The 21,294-nt window shown below is 40.4% G+C and overlaps 2 protein-coding genes across 2 annotated transcripts in view; one reads left to right on the top strand and one right to left on the bottom strand.

Annotated features, from left to right (window-relative positions):
* URB2 (URB2 ribosome biogenesis homolog) overlaps positions 1-15,868 on the bottom strand; it is a 41,409-nt gene extending 25,541 nt beyond the window's left edge. Inside the window, exons 1-4 of the mRNA XM_021000427.2 lie at positions 15,703-15,868; positions 14,634-14,776; positions 11,508-11,684; positions 6,301-9,622 (exon numbers count right to left, since the gene is read on the bottom strand). Coding sequence (XP_020856086.1) covers positions 6,301-9,622; positions 11,508-11,684; positions 14,634-14,759 — 3,625 coding nt within the window. The 5' untranslated portion in view covers positions 14,760-14,776; positions 15,703-15,868. The remainder of the gene's footprint in view (positions 1-6,300; positions 9,623-11,507; positions 11,685-14,633; positions 14,777-15,702) is intronic.
* Positions 15,869-15,949: 81 nt separating this feature from the next.
* The window catches only part of TAF5L (TATA-box binding protein associated factor 5 like), a 31,430-nt gene continuing 26,085 nt past the window's right edge, over positions 15,950-21,294 (top strand). The window contains exon 1 of the mRNA XM_021000429.2: positions 15,950-16,191. The gene's annotated coding sequence lies outside the window, so the exon portion shown is untranslated. The remainder of the gene's footprint in view (positions 16,192-21,294) is intronic.

A 21,294-nucleotide genomic window follows, 5' to 3' on the forward strand; every position in this document is an offset into this window, starting at 1 on the left:
TATGTTTTTGGGTAGCTAGGTGGTTCAGTGGACAGAATGCCAGATCTGGAGTCAGGAAAAACTGAGTTCAAATAGGGCCTCTGACACTTGCTAGCTGTGTGATCCTGAGCAAGTCACTTAACCCTCAGTTTGCTTCAGTTTCCTCATCTGTTAAATAAACTAGAGAAGAAAGTAGGTTTATTCAAGTATCTTTGCCAAGAAAATCCCAACTGGAGTCACAAAGAGTCAGACACAATTGAAACAACTCAACAACTACAAAAAACCCTATGCTTTGTCTGACACAGAGAATCCTCTCTAGAGACAGGGTTGGGGAGAGGTTCTAGAGGAAGTTGGGCCTATTAGACCTTTGGTTTAAAGAAGTGACTAATGCCAGTCTACAGAAGCCTAAGGAGACAACATTGGTTCAGATTCACATGACAATTCTCCCCTGGACCTACAGGCTCAGTCATCTCTGGAACATTTTGGGGGCTAGATCAGAAACGTACTGACTACCAGAAATGGGGCAGGGAAATTAAAGCTGTTTGCCTTAAGGCATTGTCTTGTCATCCCACACATGGGCACTGGAAAGAAACAAATTAGACTTCTACTTAGACAGGACCTTTAAGATTATTTTGGAAGACTTCTGCTTCCGGAAGCCAAGATGGTGGAGTGAAAAGGTAGTCACTCTCACCCTCCCCTATCAACCTCTGAAAACCCAGAAAATATCACCCTAGGAAAAAAAAACCCAAAACAGCTGAACTAGAAGAAAGACAGGGAACAGCAGTACAGCAGCCCAGCAAACAAGTCTCCCAGTACCTCAGCAAAAATAAGGGAAGCAGCACTACAAAGGGCCCCAGGTGGATAAGCACCCTACAGCATTCATCTGAAAGGAGCTGAAGAAAACAACCTAGAGTCTTTCTAAAGTCCCAGTCTTGCTGATTCCAACCCAGTACCTCCAACTGTCAACAAGGAGGAGATCCTGAAGCCCAGATAGTAGAGCAGGCAAACACCAACACCTGGACCTCCGAGTGCCTCATTGAGGGTGGGGGAACCGGTAGAAACCAGCTCAAAAAACACCAGGTGCCTTGGCACTCTACTACAAAGGAATCTCCCAGTGCATTAGCACCGGGAGGCAGCATTGCAAGGGGCCCCAGGCAGATAAACACCCCGCAGCACCCATCTAAAAGGAGCTGAAGAAAGCTAAAGGAAAGGAAAAGCAGGCTGATTCCAGCCCAACATAAGGTAAGCTGCCAAAACCCTACAGCCTCCAATTGCCAACATAAGAGGCCCCAGCACACAAAGCCAGTGACCGAGACCTAGGCTCCCAGCACAAGAAGCTTGGGTCAGTGGCCTCTGTTCCCAGCAGGAGAGCTCAATCTCTTTAAAGGCCAGGGAATAAAGAAACCACAGTAAAAAGAAACATACCATAGATTCATATCATGAGAAGAGTGAAGATCAAGACAAATTCTGAAGAGGACAACATTGTCAACAAACCCACATCTGCAACATCAAAAGGGAATATGAACTGGTCTGAAGCCCAAAAAGCCTTCTTAGAAGAGCTCAAGAAGGATTTTAAAAGTCTAATGAGAGAGGTAGAAGAGTCCTTAAAAAATACAATTGGCTAATTGGAAAAAAAGTAAACAAGTCCCTAAAAAACACAATTGGCAAACTGGGGAAAAAAGTACACTGAAGAAAACAAATCCCTTAAGAATACAATTGGCCAACTGAAGAAGGAAGTACAAAAACTAACAGAAGAAAACAATCTGTTAAAAACTAGAATTGGACAAATGGAAACTAATGACTCTATGAGAGAGCAAGAATCAGTCAAACAGAAACAAAAAAATGAAAAAATAATGAAAATAAAATACCTATCAGTAAAACAACCAACCTGGAAAATCGATCTAGGAGAGACAATTTAAAAATCATTGGACTACCTGAAAATCATGATGAAAAAAAGAGCCTGGACAGTATCTTTCAGGAAATCATAAAGGAAAACTGCCCTGAAGTCCTAGAACCAGAAGGGAAAATAACCATAGAAAGAATACACCACTCACCACCTGAAAGAGATCCCAAATTGACAACACCAAGGAATATAATAGCAAAATTCCAAAATTACCAGATGAAAGAGAAGGTGCTGCAAGCAGCCAGAAAGAAACAATTTAAATATCATGGAACCACAGTCAGGATTACACAGGACCTTGCAGCTTCTACATTAAAAGACCAGGGCATGGAACACATATTCCATAAGGCAAAGGAGCTTGGATTGCAGCCAAGGATCAACTACCCTGCAAAAATGAGCATGATTTTTCAAGGGAGAGATGGATATTCAATGAAATAGGGGACTTCCAAACTTCCTCATAAAAAGACCAGAGCTCAACAAAAAATTTGATCTTCAAGCCCAAGATTCAAGAAAGACATAAAAAGGTAAATGGGACAGAAAGATACAAAATGTTGTTAATAAGGGCAGACTGTTTACATCCCTACAAGGGAAGATGATACTTGCAACTCTTGAGAACTGTATTGTTATATACATGTTAAAGGAGTATACATAAAGGGGTGGATATTAGTTGACTTTGATGTAATGATAAAAAAAAATCTAATCAAGTGGGTTAAATGGATCCAAGTAAGTGGATTAGTCTGATCTTAGAAAATGTACTGAGAAAGGAGGAGCAGACAAGGGTAAATTACATTACAGGAAAAGACAGAAAATCCTATTACAGCAGAGGGAAAGAAGGGAGGGGGTGAGTTGTTTGAACCTTGCTCTCATCAGATTTGGCTCAAGAAGGGAATAACATAATCAGTTAGGTATGGAAACCTAACTTGCCCTATGGGCAGTAGGAGGGAAAAGGGGAAAGAAAAGGGAGGGGGGATGGAAGGGAGGGAAGAAGAGTGGGGGTGAAGGGAAAGGGGGAGGGAAATAGAAGGAGGAAGACTGAAGGAGGCGTGGTCAAAAGCAAAGTACTGGTGAGGGGGGAAGGAGACACAGGAGAAAGAAAAGCATAAATGGGGGGGAAAAGGATAGAGAAAAAGACACAGATAGTAATCATAACTGTGAAAGTTGAATCGCTTTTTTCCTTTTTTTTCTCTTTTGTTGAGTTTTGTTTTCTCTTTCTGATGGTTTCTCCTATTGGTTTAATTTTTACTTAAAACTTCAACAATGTGAAAATATGTTCAATAGGAAAGTAAATGTATAGCCTATATCAGATTGTGCACTGTTTTGGGGAGGGAGGTGGGAAGGAAGGGGGAGAAAAATTTTAAACTGAAAAGTATATAGAAGTGATTGTTGATAAATCAAAATAAATTAATTAAATGTGAAAATATGAAAAAAAAAGAATATTTTGCCCATTCCTTCCTTCCATTTTACAGATGAGAAAACTGCAGTGTAGATGGTTAAGTGCTTTGCTCAAGGTTATACAACTAATCTAGTCAAGTAGGACCAGAACACAGAAGTGATACCCAGTCTACAATGTGGATACAATCCACTGGATTTTTTTTTAAAAGACCCTACTGGCTCATTTTTTTTCATAGTATATTTGAATTAACTTTGCAGAAAATTCAAAAGACAAAACATCCTTCGCATTTTCACATATTGAGAAGATATCTACACTACTAATACTTATAAGTATAAACTCAATAACTCTCAACCACATCCAGAAACTCCAACTGCTCCTCAAATCACAAGCTAAGAGTGCTTTTGTTTGTGATGTGTGCGGGTGCACTTGCACACACATGTACACATACACACATATGTATACATAGAGCCAACAACCAAAGATTTCCTCTATTAAAAAAAAGGAAAAGAGAAAAACAAAAGTAAAGATAATGCATTTTTAATTATCTGAAAACTCATGTATGACTTATTTTTTTGTACTAAGTATGATTTGGGTATATGCCCCACCTTTTAAGAAATAGCTATGATTTTCTTCTGAACATATGGACTAATTTAAAACGTTAAAAGCTGAGCTGATAGTATCAAAATGCAAAAATAATTCTAGAAACTTCACATTGGAAGGGAATTGAAAGGTTACTAAGTCCAATTGCCCAACAAACACATGAATGAATCTACTCTAGAATATCCCTAACAGGTAGCCATTGAGCTGAGTATTTCCAGTAATGAAGAATTCTTACAAGTCAACCCACTCCATCTTTAACTGTCCTAAATGCTTTTCAAAGTTCTTCCTTAGACCAAACTGAAATTAGCCTCCTGTTAGTTTACAATCTGAAGAGGCATGGTGCCGTGGGAAGATCACTGACTTGGGAGTCAGGGGATTTCAGTTTAAGTCTCACTTCTAACACTCCCTGTGTGGCCTCAGTTTCCTTATCTATAAAATAAGGGTGTTGGACTAGCTGGCTTTGCTGGCTTCTGAGGTCCTTTCCAGCTCAAGGTCTATGTTCACATGGTCCAATTCTCGAGCTGCGCAAGACTCTTTTTCAGATCATGGCCCTCCAAATTTTTGCCGATAGTGATCACATTTCAGTTCTACTCCAGTCTCCTCCTAACATGATTTCCAGGCCCACCACTTTCCTGACCATCCTCCTTTTCCAGTTTGTCAATAACCCACTTAAATATGGTACCCGGATCTAAATGAAATACTCCACATGCGATTTAAATGGCAGACAGTTCACTAGAACAACAATCTCCCTTGATCTAAACACACTAATGGAGCTTAAGATCACATTAACTTTTTCAGCAACTGACCAAGAGTTTTGAGTACCATTGAGTCCATGGTACTATGAGGTTAAAGCAGAAAAAAGGGCAATGATACGGTTCTGCATTTAACAAAGGGCAGAGGAAGTGGTACTTCAGATACTATTCTAACAGGCAATCCATTTCAGATCCCTATCATTGGCCTGAACAAATGACCAAATTTTAGCTCTATTAGGAGATGATTGTCTTTCTTAGAGTAGCTGATATAAAAGGACACAGCAAAGAGATATCAAAGCCTTTTTAAATTAACTTACAACTGAACTGGAGATATAGAGAGGCTTTTGAAGACTGGGACAATACTAGTGCTATTCAGGCCACAACACTCAAACTCTGGCTTTAGTCCTAGACAGTCCAGGTGGCTTCACTTTCTAAACCGCAACATTCACTTGTTAATACAGCCCTGCCTTGAACTAGAAACAAAGCTTTGTAGCCATCAACAGATAAATCAGAAAAGATATGTCATCTCCTCACAGGCTATGAGCTTGTCAACTGGGAGAAAGAAATCTGTACCTTTATTGTAAGAGGTACATTAGATTAATGAACTGATCTGCCCCACCCTCTATTTCAAAAATCATGGATTCTAAGTGATGGTGTAACTAGCTAAATACAAGTTACTGTTTATTCCTTGTCTGTAGGTAAATTATTTCCTATCAACAATTATAAACTATAAGATAGCCCAATAAATCACTACAGAACATGATGGCTAAAAACCTTAACAATCCCTTATGAGTTTCCTCCACCCTATGACATGTTACTTTTTTTTTTAACAGCACAGTAGCTCTAAAACAAAAACAAATGATAATGATGGGATATCTTACTTAATACTTTTAATTCAGGGATTGTTAACCTGGAGTTCATTAACTTTAAAAAAAACATTTTTAACATTGCATTTCAATAATTAGTTTCCTCTGTAATTCTATATACTTTATTTTATGCATTTAAAAGCATTATTCTGAGAATAGGGGAAGGTCATTCCCCAAGAATAACATTAAAATTAGGTGACTGGTCAAATGATATCACAGTAGTTTCGTGACCATGGTTAGATTTTGTTAGAAGTAATAAGAGTTTACATTTATATAGTTTGTAGGTTTTAAAAAAACACTTGTTTCACAAGGAAGATGCAAAGTAGATAATGCAAGCATCAACAGACCACCTTTCCAAATAAGAAAACTGAAGCTAAGAGAGGCTAAACCTGGCTCAGGGTCACATATCTAGTAAGTGTCAGGCCCTTATGTGGAACCGTGGTCTCCTGATCCCAATTCAAAAGTTCTCTCTACCACACAATGGTGTCTCTCTACAAAAAAGGTCATTGGTCAGTGCAACCTTATACAAAGTATGCCTATATTAAGAAAGATCAGACACAGAGTAGTCTTTTTTTCAAATGATTCTGAGAAAAGAAAGAGCCATTATCACTAGTGAAATGGAACAACTGGAACTGTTCCATCCAGTTTAATCAAGGGTGGATAGGTGGCTGGCCATTAAGAAAAAAAGACAGTACTATACTTCAAAAATTGTACGTAGTTAAATTTTAAACAAGCAAAAGCCCCAGAAGCATTTTTCATAATAATTCATAGTAGATAATATAAAATTAGCTGAAGAAAAAAGCAACATACCAACAAGTACTCTTTTTATGGAATTAAATATGTTAACAAAAACTGTATCCTCACTGGGATGCAACTCTAGCGTAGAAGAGGACAGTGTCAAGAACTGCAAGGCTAACTTGAATGACTGGTCATTTGCTGCCAGACTCGGCAATTCTGTCAGTATCCAAGAATAAACTTTCCTATACAAAGCAGTATGGGAAAGCAGCATGTTGTCTTTGGCTTCTGAACATGTTGTGTCTCTGGCCCAGGACTGATGGCTCAGTTCAACTTTAAGGAGTGTGGTAACAGATGAAATGAAAACTGAAGGAAGGAGCCAGTCTTTGTTCTCTGAGCAAAGCTGGACAAATACTCTGGTGTGGAGGATGGCTTGCTGCAACAAGTCAAGCAGCCTACTTGAGAACTTCTTCTGCTCAACATAACAACTCAAAATTTGGCACAATTTAGTTAAAGACACCAAAAGAAGTTGTCTGCTTGGGGAGCCTCGGTTTTCCAACTGCTTGCCTGAGGTTGTTTCCTTGTATATTGTGCAATTTGAGATAAATGATAAGATTTTCTCAAAATTGAGGACCAGACTCAGCTTCAACTGGATGGTCACCTCAAAAAAATGTTCTAAGAAAGTCTCTACTACCTGGAGGAATTCCAACCAGGAAGGTATGTCCACATCAATGAGAAATCTCTTGCTCACATTAAACAGTGAGGTCAATATGACCTCAAATATATCACTAGCATACATGATTTTAAACACCAAGCGGGCATTTTTGCCCTTTTGCAAATAATTAAGAAGCCGGTAAGAAGTCATTAGAAATTTGAGACTCCCTGTTGAGAAGCAAGAGCTATCGGCTTTGGTGTTGGTTGCTATGGATAGCAACAGAAGAAAACAATGTACATGGTATGATGGCAAGAGAGAGTCCAATTTTAAAACAGAAAAAAATTCCAGTATGCCCATGATTTTTTCTAGTTGGTCTCCCTTCAAAATAATGGGGATGTCTGTCTTTGCTAACGTCAGTAAGTTCTGAGCAACTTCTTCCTTTGATTCCAAAGATTCAGGTCCATCTTTTTCAGATTTGATTTCCCATTGTGTTATTATTATGTGACCCTTTTCAAAAAGCCAAGGTAGCTGTTGACTAAGGAATTTCTTGTCATTATGGTTGCCAGAAAACAGAATCCTAGTGCATCTCTCAATTACACAGCTTAAGAAAGCAGAGTGGAGGGACTGCATTTCTGGAAAAAGGGGACTGTGAAACAAAGCTTGTGACACCTGTCTAATTGTGATTGAGGATTCTTCTGCTGAACTTTCCTGGATTTCAGTGGTGGGCAAAGTCCTAAGAACTACATTGGCTACATAGGTCACATCATCTGAAGAGAGATAGGAAAGAAGAATTGTAATATTTGACACAATCAAGTGCCAGTGTGCCACTGGGTAAGAGGAAGAACTCAATGTCCCTATTTGGTGATTCCACATAGTTATCTCCCCTTGTCTCATGTTTTTTTTGCCAGAATGGAGAATAAAGGCAGCATCATCCTTTAAAGTTTGAAGGTCTATGTCAGACTGGAAGCTCATTCGCATTAAAGTCCTTTTCATTTTCTGCATATATAGCAGTTCTAAGCAATACTTGCTAATGAAGGCAAAATGATTTGTAAGTTCTTGTACCTTTTCCCACTGTTTCATATTAATACCTGCAAGGAATGAAGACAGGCTCAAGCTCTCAGAGGAAATGTCTGTAACAGCTCCCACTACAGGGACATATTGCCTGCAGTTCAAATTAAGCATAGTGTCAATTTCTGCCCACGTATAGGACAACAGGAGTGCAGAATCCCTGACCTTTTCCAGCCACAGATCAAGCTTTGAAGTCCGGGACTGGTAATTGCTTAGAAGGTCAAGCATAGGTTGAATGACCTCTTGAAGCATTTTCTCCATCACCTGCTGAGTGCGCTTGACAACAGGCAGTGGAGTGCCACTATCCAAACATCGCATGCTAAACAAGATACCATGCAGCAATAAACTCAGGGACCGCAACTTGAGGGCCATGTCAGAATCACCCTTCACATAAGGCAGCACGAACGTCTGGCACTTCTCTAGCAGAAGGGACCAAGTATCCAAGATCTGATTTGGAGGCAACTCCATGAGACAATCCCGAAGCACTACTGTCAGGTTCAAAGTCAAAACAGGTTGTCTCAGATGCTCAGCAGCTGGCCGACAAATTACCCCCAAAACTTCCTCAAACAACCGAGGCACCTGTCTGAGTTTGGCATAAGTCTGGAACAGTGCATTGATGAGGGCTTCCTGAGACTTCTTGGTTCGAGGCTCGGTTACTTCGGCATCAATCCAGGCTGAAGCAACCAGGTCATCCAGATCTGGCTCCACAATCAGATGGTTCAAGGAGATCAAATTCTTGAGACATCGGAACCATGCTGGCACAGAGGCCTGTGAATGTTTTATCAGGAGCTCAGCAAGTTGACGATAAAACTGGAATTGTATCTCCTTGTGCCGGATCCGGTCAGCAGCCACATTGTAGATATTGTTGTTAGCCACTAAGTTCAGGAGTTGTTCTACCACCAAAAGTTCATTAGTCCAGTCTGATAGGGAAAGGGCCTCTACCTGCTCATCTGGGAGGCATGAAATCCGTAGGCAGTCAAAAAGCTTGGGGAGTAAATGGAAACAAACAAGTTGATTTTCTTCCTTAGAGTAAGAATCCAGAAAGAGTTTATATAGCAAAGACACTGAGCTAGCCACAACAGTTACATGGAGAGATGGTTCACAGGAGCCTACATCAACCAGTTTGTTGATCATGGTGTTGGTTGGTGTCAGGATATTTTTAATAGCCTCTTTCTTCTTGTCCTTTGACTGCTCTTTCAATAAGAGCTCCTCTTTGTAAGAGGACAACAATTCTGGCTGAAAGACTCCACCTTGAATGACCAACTCAATCTGATTCCGAACTTCCCTGCTGAGGTACTGCCGCACACGGCCTTGGTCACATTGTGTCCATGTACCAACAGAAAGCAAGTGCCTTAAGACAAGGCATGGCTGGAATAGGTGCCCAATCACTTCCCCAAACACACGGTTTGGGTTGACCTGCTGACGCTGGATCAGGAGGTACTGACTAAAAGCCAAGTGGAGAACTTCAAACAAGTGGGATATAAAGGTTCCTTCTGGATGTCGACATGCCAGCCAGCACAGTTCGTTTAATAATTCCAATATCAGCTCATGCTTGGCTGTATAAATGATGGCAAGAGCAGGCATTGAGAGAATGCCTTGGCAGCAGCTCAGCACAGCACACACATTTCTTTGAGCATCAGAAGCAGAGAACTCAGCTATTCTTTCATTTATGATCTGCAGATGAAAAATAAAAATAATGTTAATAATAAAACACTGGCACTGCCCCCCATGGCACGGAAATACAACATGAGGATGGTGTAAAGCCATCCTGATGACCACCTAATGTATGTTACACTGGGAACAAAACTTTTACTTCAAAACATTTTTTAAGATCACATCTAAACTAAACATAACCGTAAACCACAAAGTATAAAGCATAGGCGGGGAACTTTTTATCATCACAATACCCAACAATCACTCCAAGGAAGCCCCATAAGGTAATTTGTGCTTTTGATGTTAGCAAAACTACATCTTATTTTGCATTTGTTTTGGCCAGCATGCAAAAAGATCATGTTTTGGTTCACAAAAGGGCCTTTGGCTTACATATCCCTCAATTCTGGAAAATGAATCCATCACATCTTCACATATCCAGGTTTCAACCAATTATCTATAAAAATCAATTAAAAATTACATAATGACATATATTTTCATTCCAATTTGCACCTGGAAATACTGAATAACTTTTGATACTAGGTATATAGGTCCCTAAATTGGTGGGAATGGAGGAGTTAGCAGGAGACAGCAAGGCCCAATCATGACCACCACTATGCAGCTCAACATAGGACTTTAACTTCCAGGAAGTGGCTAGAGTCTGAGAAAGTAGTAATTCCTATACTCTTTGCACTTCAGATTTCTAATCTTTAGCATATATTCCATCAGCTTTGAACTCTGATGGGCGACTGATTCATTCATTCACCTCAGGCCCTTAGAGAGTGTCACCCCACTGTTTCTACATTAATAGACCAATTAGGCCTTTGCCAACTTCGCTTTTCCTCGAGTCTTAGGATTTGATATATTTTCCTTCTATCTTGAGCCTCTACCCACAGATTTCCCTAATTATTGGCAAATAGTGGTCCAGCCTCTGGCAGAGCCCAACAACAGAAAGGATTTGGTTCTTTATGAAACAAACTAGTGGTATACAGGAGTAGGTGGGGAATAGGATCTGACTGAATACATCTGAGACCTAAATGGATCTCTAATCACCTGAAAAGGTTTAGATCAATTCTCAGTGTGTCTGGCAATAGTGTATAGAGGTATCATGCTCACTATACAGGTAGAAAGAAGTGAAATATTCAAGCTTGAAGCTGAATGAGTCAAAAGGAGGGAAGCAAGGTGGTGTAGACAAAGTACTGGATATGCAGTCAAGAGAGCTGGGTTATAGTCCCAGCTTTCCATTAAGTGGTTGGGTTTCTTAACAAGTAGCATTTCCTTTTACACTTTAAGGTTTGCAAAATGTTTTACAATTATCTCAGTTGATCCTCACAACAACCCTGGGAGGTGGGTGTTATCATTATCCCCATTTTACAGATGAGGAAACTGAAGCAGGCAGCAGTTATATGACTTGCCCAGAGTCACATAGCTAGTAAGTATCTGTGGCTAGATTTGAACTCAAGTCATCCTGACTCCATGCCTGGCGTTCTGTGCACTAGTGGCAACCTCATTCCATCTCTGTGGACTTCAGTTTCCTTCTCTGTAAAACGAGGTGACTAGATGGCTAAACTTTCTTCAACTTTGACGGTCTATGAAGATCACAATCCAGCAGGTCTTGCTCTCAGCCTTAATCTGTGACCTTCTATCTGTTCTGTATCTTGTATGTATCTATTCCTTTTACACTCCCATTAAAATGTAAACGCCTTATGGGCAAGGGTTGTTTTCCCCTTTCTCTGTATCCTCAGAGCTTAGCTTAGTACAGTGTCTGACATTTTAAATACTTAATAAAGGCTTACTGATTGAGTTTCAAACAGAAAATCATTTCATGCTACCTTGAGATGTAAGATACTAACAACGGGGTGCAAGGGAAAATAAAAATCATTTGTGGGATAACATGAGTAAGCATTACCTTGGCTAGTGAAAAATGGAGGTTTACTGTCTTTCCATTCTTGATGAGGTTCTGTAATTTTCTGCTGTGCAGGATGTTATCCAAGTAGATCCAAAGTCTTTCAACAATGTCCTCCTTCAGTTCAAGTTTTTTCTTGTAATATGTAACCAAACTGTGTCTTGCCCAGTCAAGTAATACCTACATTTGAAGGGAATTAATATTGTGAAAAGAATATTATTTCATTAGAAAAAAATGACATGTAGTATTTATAACAAAAATTTAAGAAATGGGGGGCGGGGTTTTAAAACAGACTTTTGGGACAGCTAGGTGGTGCAGCGGATAGAGCATAGGCCTTGGAGTCAGGAGAACCTGAGTTCAAATGTGACCTCAGACACAAAACACTCACTAGCTGTGTGACGCTAGGCAAGTCACAACCCCAATTGTTTCACCAAAAAAAAAAAACAACCAAAACTAAAAAACTTTTATTTAAGCTCAAATATCTGTCATATAAAATCCACCTTTCATAATTCAACTTTGACAATAAGAGCTTTGAGAGATAATTACATACTTTAATTTATTTTTCTAAAAAAGTAAAAATCCAAAGAAAAAAATCCCTTTGAACTTTTTTCTCCTTCATTGAGAGTTGAGGGGAAAAAACACTGCTGAAGCCCTCACATTTTTCATCTTTAAATTACATTTTATTTCAAAGGCACAACAGCAGTTGCAGGGAACTGTCATGTTGCAAAGCAGATTCAGGCAAAACAAATTTCACCTACAAAATCAGATTTATTGACCACTAACAAAAAGCTGTAGGAACATTACTAATGAGGTTATAAATGTTAGGAATAGGATGAATTGAGATAAGTGGTGAAGAAGATGATTGCTGGAACAGGGTACAGTTCTCTGTGTGTCCCTATATGGCATCCTTTTTATTTCAATGTTACTTGAGGGAAAGGAATGAGAGATTGTAATCATCATATGGTGGCTTCTGAGGACATATGTACATATCATTACTGAAGATTAGGGATCTCTCCAGCAGCTAGGTGGTGCAGTGAGCATCTACCCAGGAGTTAGAAGGATCTGAGTTCAAATCTGGTCTCAGACGCTTGACACTAGCTGTGTGACCCCTGGGCAAGTCACTTAACCCCAACCGCCTTGCCAAAAAAAAAAAAAAAGATCAAGGGATCTCAAAGTATGTCCATGACATCAAAACTATTTAGATAATAATACTAAGATGCTATTTGTCTATTACATGCCTTCCTCTTCCAACTATATATCTGTGTGAGGCCAGGTTTTCTCCACATATTTCACTAAAGGAACACTGCAACAGACTGGATGCAGAAGCAGATATAAAAATCTTGCTGGCTTTTATTATGTCAGATATTACAAGGATTTGCAAAAATAAGTAAAACACCAGCTCTCTTCATATTATTTTTTTTGTTTTAGAAAAGATTTATTTTGTATAAAATGTTAATTATATTAACATGTAATGGGTTTATCATTGTCATTTTAAATGAACTCATAAAAATTTATTGCTTTTAATTTCTAAAACAGTAAACACTGATAGATATAACACACAAGAGTTCTTTGGGGTCCTCAATAATTTTTAAGTTCTGAGACCAAAAAGATTGAGAACAGCTACTGTAGATGCTCCAGAAATAGAATACTGGCAAATAGTAAATGATCAATGAAAACTTGGAGGGAATCTAATCTGTGGCTAAATATATCAGATAGTTTACTAGTGGTATTACAGAACACAAAGTCTTCAAATCCAAAGGGCCAAAGTCCTGCTTTGTTCCATAGCCTTGGACCACACACTTAGTGCTAGCTCTTGACCTTTGCAATCACAAGGGATACCAGGAGATCACAAGGGGGACCAGAAGAGACAATGTGGTTAGTTCACAGCAAAACCATCACCATTTCTAGAAAATAAATTAATATGTGTGTCCAAATGATAGTAGATAAGGAGTATCATTTATATATTAATGGTATCATTTTTATTAGTAAGTAGAAGATATGGCCCCTGGCTTTAAGCAGCTTAAAACTTCAAAAACCATGGCTGATCATCACAAATTTTTTTTCCTCTTGGTAAAACTATATTTTGATCAACCTTTCCAAGTTGTTACACATGGTATAACTTCTTAACCTGAAGACCTTCAGGTTTTCTTAAGACCCTAATGATAAATATAACTTCCTAAATGAGATATATATAAAAACCAGAAAGAGAAATGCTCTTGTTCTATATCAATGATCAACTCAAATACAGCAGACTGGGGAAAAAAATTAAAATTTTCTATCCTAATGCGCAGCATTTATTTATGTAGCATTTTAAGGTTCGCAAAGCACTTTGCACGTATTATCTCTTTTGAGCTTCACAACAACCTTAGGAGGCAGGTGCTATCATTATCCCCATTTTACAGATGAGGAAACTTAGGCCCAGCGAAGTTAAGTCACTTTCCAAGATCACACAGCAATTAAGTGTTTGATGCGATTCCATTCTCCATACCAACTCACAACTTCTCTGTGCCTCAGTTTCTACATCTTTACAACAGTCACAACAATAACTAGTAAGATTATTCAAAAGGTTGTTGTGAGCATAAAAGTGGGGATGAAATATATTTAAATATTTTGTAAACTTTAAAGTACTGTACAAATAAGCTATTGTTATTACTATTACTAAGGATGTACAATGAAGAGTAGAAAAAGTTCCTCAATAGAAGCAACCTAGATTCTATTATCATATTTTCTATGTGACCTTAAGGAAATGCCTTCTATATCCAGTTTATCTACATCTTAATTAACACAAGTGTCAACAGGACAAAGTGGATAAGAAAACTGGTTGCTGAGTCAGGAAGATCTGGGTTCAAGTTCTTCTGATGGATACTGGCTGTGACCCCTGGCAAGTCATTTAACTTTTCAGTGTTTCAGGCAATTCTAAAACTCTATATTGCAGACAAAGTATTGATCTGCAACAATTCAAAGTTAAGGTATAACATACACCTTATATTATAATATCAAAACCTAAGTATATAACATTACTCAAGAACAGGGGCTCTCAAAGTATGTCCACTACATCAAAACTATTTTCATAATAACACTAACACCAAAAAAGAAAAAATCTTGTGAAACACCTCAGTTTAGACTTACTTGTTCTTTATTTGGAAGAAAACACTGATGGGAAATCCATGCAAAGTGAGCCAATTTCAGTTTGTCTTCCCAGGCAGTTTTGCTACTTTTCAATTTAAGGGATATACCAGAATAAATAGCAGCCATTATGACAAATACTCTCTCTGTAATAAGAAATGTTAGGGGAAAAAAATATTAAGAGCAAACCTCACAAGCACTAAAAAGACAATAAGACACAGTTATCAATTGGGCTTACATGAAATAGTCTATCTAGGTTAATGTCTAGAAAAAGTACATTATTATCATCAACAAACATAAATATAAAAATATTGTGATTCTGTTAACAAAGTTCCATGAACTACAGGAAAATCCTGACAAAAATTCACTAAGCTACACTATATGCACACACATAAACATTCTGTTTCAGTGAGCTTCAAGATTTACTCTCATTTGCCAACTTCTCTTCTTCTCTACTAGCCTCAGGATTGGACCTACTTTCGTTCGAAATAAATGTTGAATGAACTTACATACAGTCTCGCAGAAATCAAAACACTCAATTTTGTTTTCACATTTCTTTTTTAGATCAGAAGAAAATTAAGTGATGAATTTCTGTACACGTCTTCTATGAAAACAGTACATTCGTCACATTCCTGAAGGCAAAGATCCATTGGGAAAAGCAATGGTTTCTTTAAATGTAAAGACACTTCCAGTTGTTTACACCTGTTATTCAAAGCACCCTAAATAGACTTTTTGTAAATTTACAAAACAAAAATTTCCAATATTATACAGTTAGGTTGACTGGCTGCTTAAGCAATTGTCCCCAGTGACGTCCCCAGTGACTCTGTAACGGAGATGACAAAACGGGGGTAAAGAGACAGTCGGCAGAAATTAAGATGCAACAAAGTACGCCCGCGTACCGAAAAGCACAGAGGCTAAGGTACAGGGGCATAGTTGGGATTCAATTAATGCTTTATTGATATAACTAATCTGAGTCCCGCAAAGAGAGGAGGGGGCGGGGTCAGGAAGGACAGTTCCCAGGAAGGACAGCGACCACCTCCAGACTCCTCACCCTAATGGGGTCTACACTTACCCAGACGGGGTGTCCCTGCGGAAGAGGAACGAAGAAGAAAGGTGGGCTGACTGACCGTCCCACCGAGCAGTCCGTTTCAACACCCTTGCACAGCGGAGAAGCTCAGATTCCCACGTTGCTAACCACGTGGGTAGGTTCCCAGGACCTCCGCCTACGTTCCTTCCGCCTAGACGCCGCCGGCCGGCTGAGGAGGGGTGGGGAGTCACGCACGCCAGGCATTTCCAGCCAATCGCCGAGGCCGCTCGCCTATTGGTGGAGGGGGTTGCGCGTTACAGGGTCTGAGCGGCCCAGCCCCGCCGGCCCGCTCCGTGTCAGTCAGTCATGGAGCGGTCGCCTCGAGCCGCAGTGGCGGCTGCGGGGACCGGGAGCTGGGGGCCGGGCTGAATCGGCAGTCCGGGTGGGAACGTGTCGCAGAGGCGAGGGAGGCAGAGGCGGCGGGTTCCGGGTGGCTGCGGCGGCAGGAGGAGCCGAAGCCGCCTGGGATGTTCAGTGAGTGTGGGGCGGGCGGGCGGGAAGGAGGGGGGTCGTGAGCCTGAGCGCGCGCAGGCCGAGAGCGGGGCAGCGCCGCCGCCGCCCGCCTCTCTCTGGAGCCGGCGCGCGGGTGTGAGGCCTAGCGCGGGGCACGCGCTGCGGCTGCTGTTCCCGGCCGCATGGGGGGTGGGGGAGGCGGCGGCGGCGGCGGCGGCGGCCCCCGAAGCTCGCCCAGCACCGGGCAGCTGCTTAGGGCACCGCGCGCCTCCGGCGCCCGGCCTGGTTCGGGAGGAAAGAAGGCAGACGGCGCTCTGGCTGCCCCTGCCCTCTCATCTGCCTGTCGCTGCCGCCTCCATCTCCTTCCCCGGCGGACACAGACACATCCTCCCCGCCGGAGGAGCGGGAGGGACCGCGGAGCGGGGATCCAGAGCCGACCGGGCAGGAGGGGGATTCGCTTTAAGTCATGATGGGGACGGAGTTGGGTAAAGGACAGCTCCCGAGAGACAAACGTGGTGGAGCCCGGAATAAACTTTAAGAAAACACTTCCCCCCGTTTACATTTAACCAAATTCAAGGTCAAACTCTACAGCTCTTCAGCGTGGGTACATCAGCAAACCTTTCTAACCAGCGAGTGACACAAGGCGTCTAGAAGTGTAGCAACTAGACTACTAGACATTTTGCTCCTTTTGGCAAAATGAGTTTCTATGTTATTGAGCAGATTCTGCTGCTGAAAAGTTGTAGGTTCTAAGGGGACGTGCCTCCCCCTCAAAAATCTGTAAAAAGCATTTTTTTAGGTAAACCATCTGTGAAGAGAGTGGATTTTGAAAATTGCTATCACTTTAAAGTTAGCGGAAGTCAGTGCAGTAAAACTTTGTTCAGTTTGCTTCCTTTAACTAGTTGTAGCGTTGCTTTTGTAATATAGATCTCCTAATTTGTATCTTGTACCTATGACCCAAAGAGAACTCTTCTCTAATCATCATCTACATCAGGTTACTTAGACGTGTAAGTTATAGTCTCTGACCTCCTCATGATAATCCTGGTTGGGACTTTTAGTTGGGACACAATGTTAATAGTGTAATTTTCCCTAAGCTAGATACTTTACAGAGCTAGTTGATAGCTGTCTAAGGGGTGACTGGGTGGGGTCAGGGAGCAAATTAATGCAGACTCTAGGGTGAGCCCAGCTTCTAAGGAAAATAAAACTGGGGAGCCAAGTTGACTGAATTCGTCAGATCACATGCAGCTTGAACTCTGTTTTGTGATGTTCAATTTTTTTCTTCCTAGGTTGGAACCTTTTTTGACTTTGTTTTCAATTTCGATGGCACAGTAAAATGTAAGCTCCTTGAGGACAGATTACCTGCTTTTTCTATTTGTAACTCCAGTGCTTCACATATAGTAAGCACTTAATCTATGGTTTTTCATTCATTCCTTCTATTTTGTATTTATATCCCCAGCACTTAGCTCAGTGCCTGGCACATGACAGAGACTTAATAAATGCTGATTGATTGGTGAATGCAATTAGTATAATAACTTTTGGTTTTCAATTTAGCTTCTTTTATTAATCATTAGCACTTTTTAAGATTTTCTTTTAGATTGCTGGTAAGAACATGAGTTTGTAAGGTAGTCTTTGCCATTGCTTCTCTGGGGTTTCCTGACATTGCTTGTTCTTCCTTCTCCTTCCTCCTGGAGTACTCCTCAAACTTTACTGGCTCTTCATCCAGGTCACACTTAACTTTTGAATATGCCGCCAAGCCTGTCCTGGGCCCTTTTCTTGCTCTATACTGTCTCAGTTATCTCCTCAGCTCCTCAGTTATCACTATGGAGATTATTTCAGATCTGTGTTTCCTACTTTAGTTTCTTATCTGAGCCCTAGTCCTATATTTTCAATCTGGATTTCTCATTGGCATTTAGAACTCAACTTGTCCAAAATAGAGCTTATTATCTTTTCCCCAAAACTCTCAACTTCAGGGTTCACTTCTACTCCTCCCTCTCACTCTACATATACAATCAATTGCTAAATCTTGTCATTTCTAACTTAGTAATATCATTCCTGTGTGATTCCTAGTCTACACTGGACTATTGCAGTAACCTTCTGGTTGATCTGCTTTATGTCTCTTCCCATTCTGGGAAATCCCAAAGGGATTTTCACATAGGTGTGACCATGTCACTCCTTAAGCATTGCTGGCTCCTTTCTACCTCCAGGATCAAATATTAAGTCTTTGGTTTGGCACTAAGATCTTCATAACCTGGCCCCTTCCTACTATTTATTTCAATCTTACACCTCTCTATTCACTCTATGGTCCAGTGACACCACCTCCTTGCTATTTTTTGCCCTTGATGACTTTCCCTGGCTGTCCCCGTTCCTGGAATGTTTTCCCTCTTCACCTCCACCTCTTGACATCTCTGACTTCTTTCAGTTCAAATGCTGCCTGTTTCAAGAGGCCTTCCCCAGTCCCCTCCAATCATTTGAGCCATCTCCTCTAAAGTTACCTCTTTTCTACTCTGTACATATTGTATGTGTGCCTATTCATTAACAGATTGTCTCCCCCATAAGTCTATATGTTTCTTAAGGGCAAGGACTGTGTTTATACTTTTGCTTCGATTTTATCCCAGTACTTAGCCAAGTATCTGGCATATAATAAGTGATTAATAAGCAAATATCAGGTATTGATTGATTGATTGATAGTGCCTCACATATGGGGGCTCAAAAGTTTGCTTTGATGATGCTTTTCTTCCCCCATTATTTTTGTAGACAACATTGCCACGATTTGATCCTCCACTACTTGAGACCTTCCAGTCAACTTGACTCTATTTCCCTTTCCTCAGCCCACCCATCTATTTGACAAGTCCTTTCAGGGTTGGCAGTCTCTCTCACTACAACAGCTGTGGTTCTCACTTAAATTGTTGCCTATCAATCTCTTTGCCCTCATTCAATCTGCTTTTCATTCCACTAACACAGTAATCCTCCTGTGAGATCATGGAACATCGAAGCTAAAAAGGACCTTAGACATCTTGTAGTCCAACAAATGAGGAAAACATAACCCTGATCACATCACTGCTCTGGGCCCAGCTCTTTCCTGGCACTCCATTGCCTACTCCCAATAAAATATAAACTCCTTGTCCTGGTTTTTAGGGTCCTCCACAATCTACCCTCTGTAGCCTTAGTTCATACTACTTCCCTTCACATACTTTATTTATATCTTGACTAAATTAAAATTACTATTCTGTTTTGCCATTTCATTCAACCAGTATTTATTAGGCTACTGCTATGTAGCAGGAACTGCAAGGCACTGGAGACAGACAGAAAAGAAAAAAAGAAACAGTCCGAGCTTCAAGGAGCTAACATTATATCGATCACTAAACATTCATAAAGCGCCTGCTATGTGCCAGGCACTGTGCTAAGCAGGGATGCAAAAGGAGGTAAAAGATAATGCTTGCCCTCAAGAAACTTACATGAGATAACCTGCAAACAAATAGATACAAATCAAGCTATATGTAGGATAAATAAGGCACTAGAATTAAGAGGAGTTAGGGAAGGCTTCTTATAGAAGGTGGAGTTGGGACTAAAGGAAGGCAAGATGTCAGTAGTTGGAGGAGAGGAGAGAGAATATTCCAAACATGGGAGACAAATGCTTAGAGATGGATCTGGCTTATTCATGGAACAACCAGGAGGCCAGTGTCACTGTATCATGTAGTATGTATGAGGAAGTAAGGTAGAAAAAGATTGGAAAGGTAGGAGGTGGCTGGGTTTCAAAGACTGAATACCAGATAGAGCCTTTTTAATTTGATCCTGGAGGCAATAGGGAGCCACTGAAGTATGAGCGTGAGATGATTAGACCTTCGTTTTAGGAAAATCACTTTAGTAGCTGAATGGAAGGTAGATTGGAGTAGAGACTTGAGACAGGCAAACCCACCAGCAGGCTATTGGAATAGTCCAGGACTGAGGTGATGAGGGCCAACACTAGAGATGTGTTCAGGAGATATTGCAAAGGTGAAAAATGGGTATGCAGATAAGTAAATACAAAATATATATAAATTCATTTTTATTGAGATTTCCCCCAGTAACCAAGGAAATAAGGATCAATAGTAATTGAACTGAACCTTGAGAAAACCTATTGTGAAAAGGAATGTTTAAGGGGAAAATCTGTACAAATCTTTTCCCAGCTGCATTATCTTTGTTTATGTTATCCATGGTACTTGGATACTCTATTTAAACCTTCCTCACCTTTCCTAAAGCTCTGAATTAGGTGCCATGTCTTGAACAAAGCCTTCTATAATCCACGTTACTCCTCACCTCCAGCTGAAAGTCATTTTTCTTTTCTCATTGTCTTTTGTGTGTATATTCCTATGTTACTGAGTTCTTTCAGTCATGTCTGACTCTTTGTGACCCCATTTGGGGTTTTCGTGGCAAAGATACTGGAGTGGTTTGCCATTTCCTTCTCCAGCTCATTTTGTAGATGAGGAAACTGAGGCAAACAGGGTTAAGTGCCTTACTCAGGGTTACACGGCTAGTGTCTGAAGCCAGATTTGAACTCAGGAAGTCTTCTGACACCAGGCTTAATACTCTATTCCTTGCGCCCCCTAGCACCCTGTATATTTCCATAACTGTTTTGCAAGTATTAATGAGCTGAAACATTGTTGCAACAATAGACACTTCCCAACAAACCTTACAAAGTAAATTATCCAGAACATTTAAGTAAAACCTGCTAATAATTGCTGGTTTGTAACTAATAGCACGTGTTACTTTCTACTTTTGTAGTTTATTGTTAACATAATGGAAGAATGTCTCTTTTGAGCCTCCTTAAATTTCTTGTCATTTTGTCTCCATTTGCCCTTCACACTTCATTTCTTAATATACTTCTCTTTTCTTCCCTCCCTCCCCCCAATAAATTATAAATTCCTTGGGAGTAAGATTATCATCTCTATCTGTATATCCCCCCATATCTGGCACGAATCCTTGCACACATTAGACTGTTAATGGATTTTTTAAAAACTGGATGATATATCAGCAGCTCTAGGAGCCATCTGTGCTAAAAGCCCTTAAGGTAGAGTTTGTTTTAAACTAGAATAAACTGTGAACCTTATTATTTGTCTCCTCATTTTATTGATGAGAAAATATGAGGTC

Source organism: Phascolarctos cinereus, unplaced genomic scaffold (genome assembly GCF_003287225.1).
Source record: "Phascolarctos cinereus isolate Bilbo 61053 unplaced genomic scaffold, phaCin_HiC Scaffold_5;HRSCAF=322, whole genome shotgun sequence".
Classification (NCBI taxonomy): Eukaryota; Metazoa; Chordata; class Mammalia; order Diprotodontia; family Phascolarctidae; genus Phascolarctos; species Phascolarctos cinereus.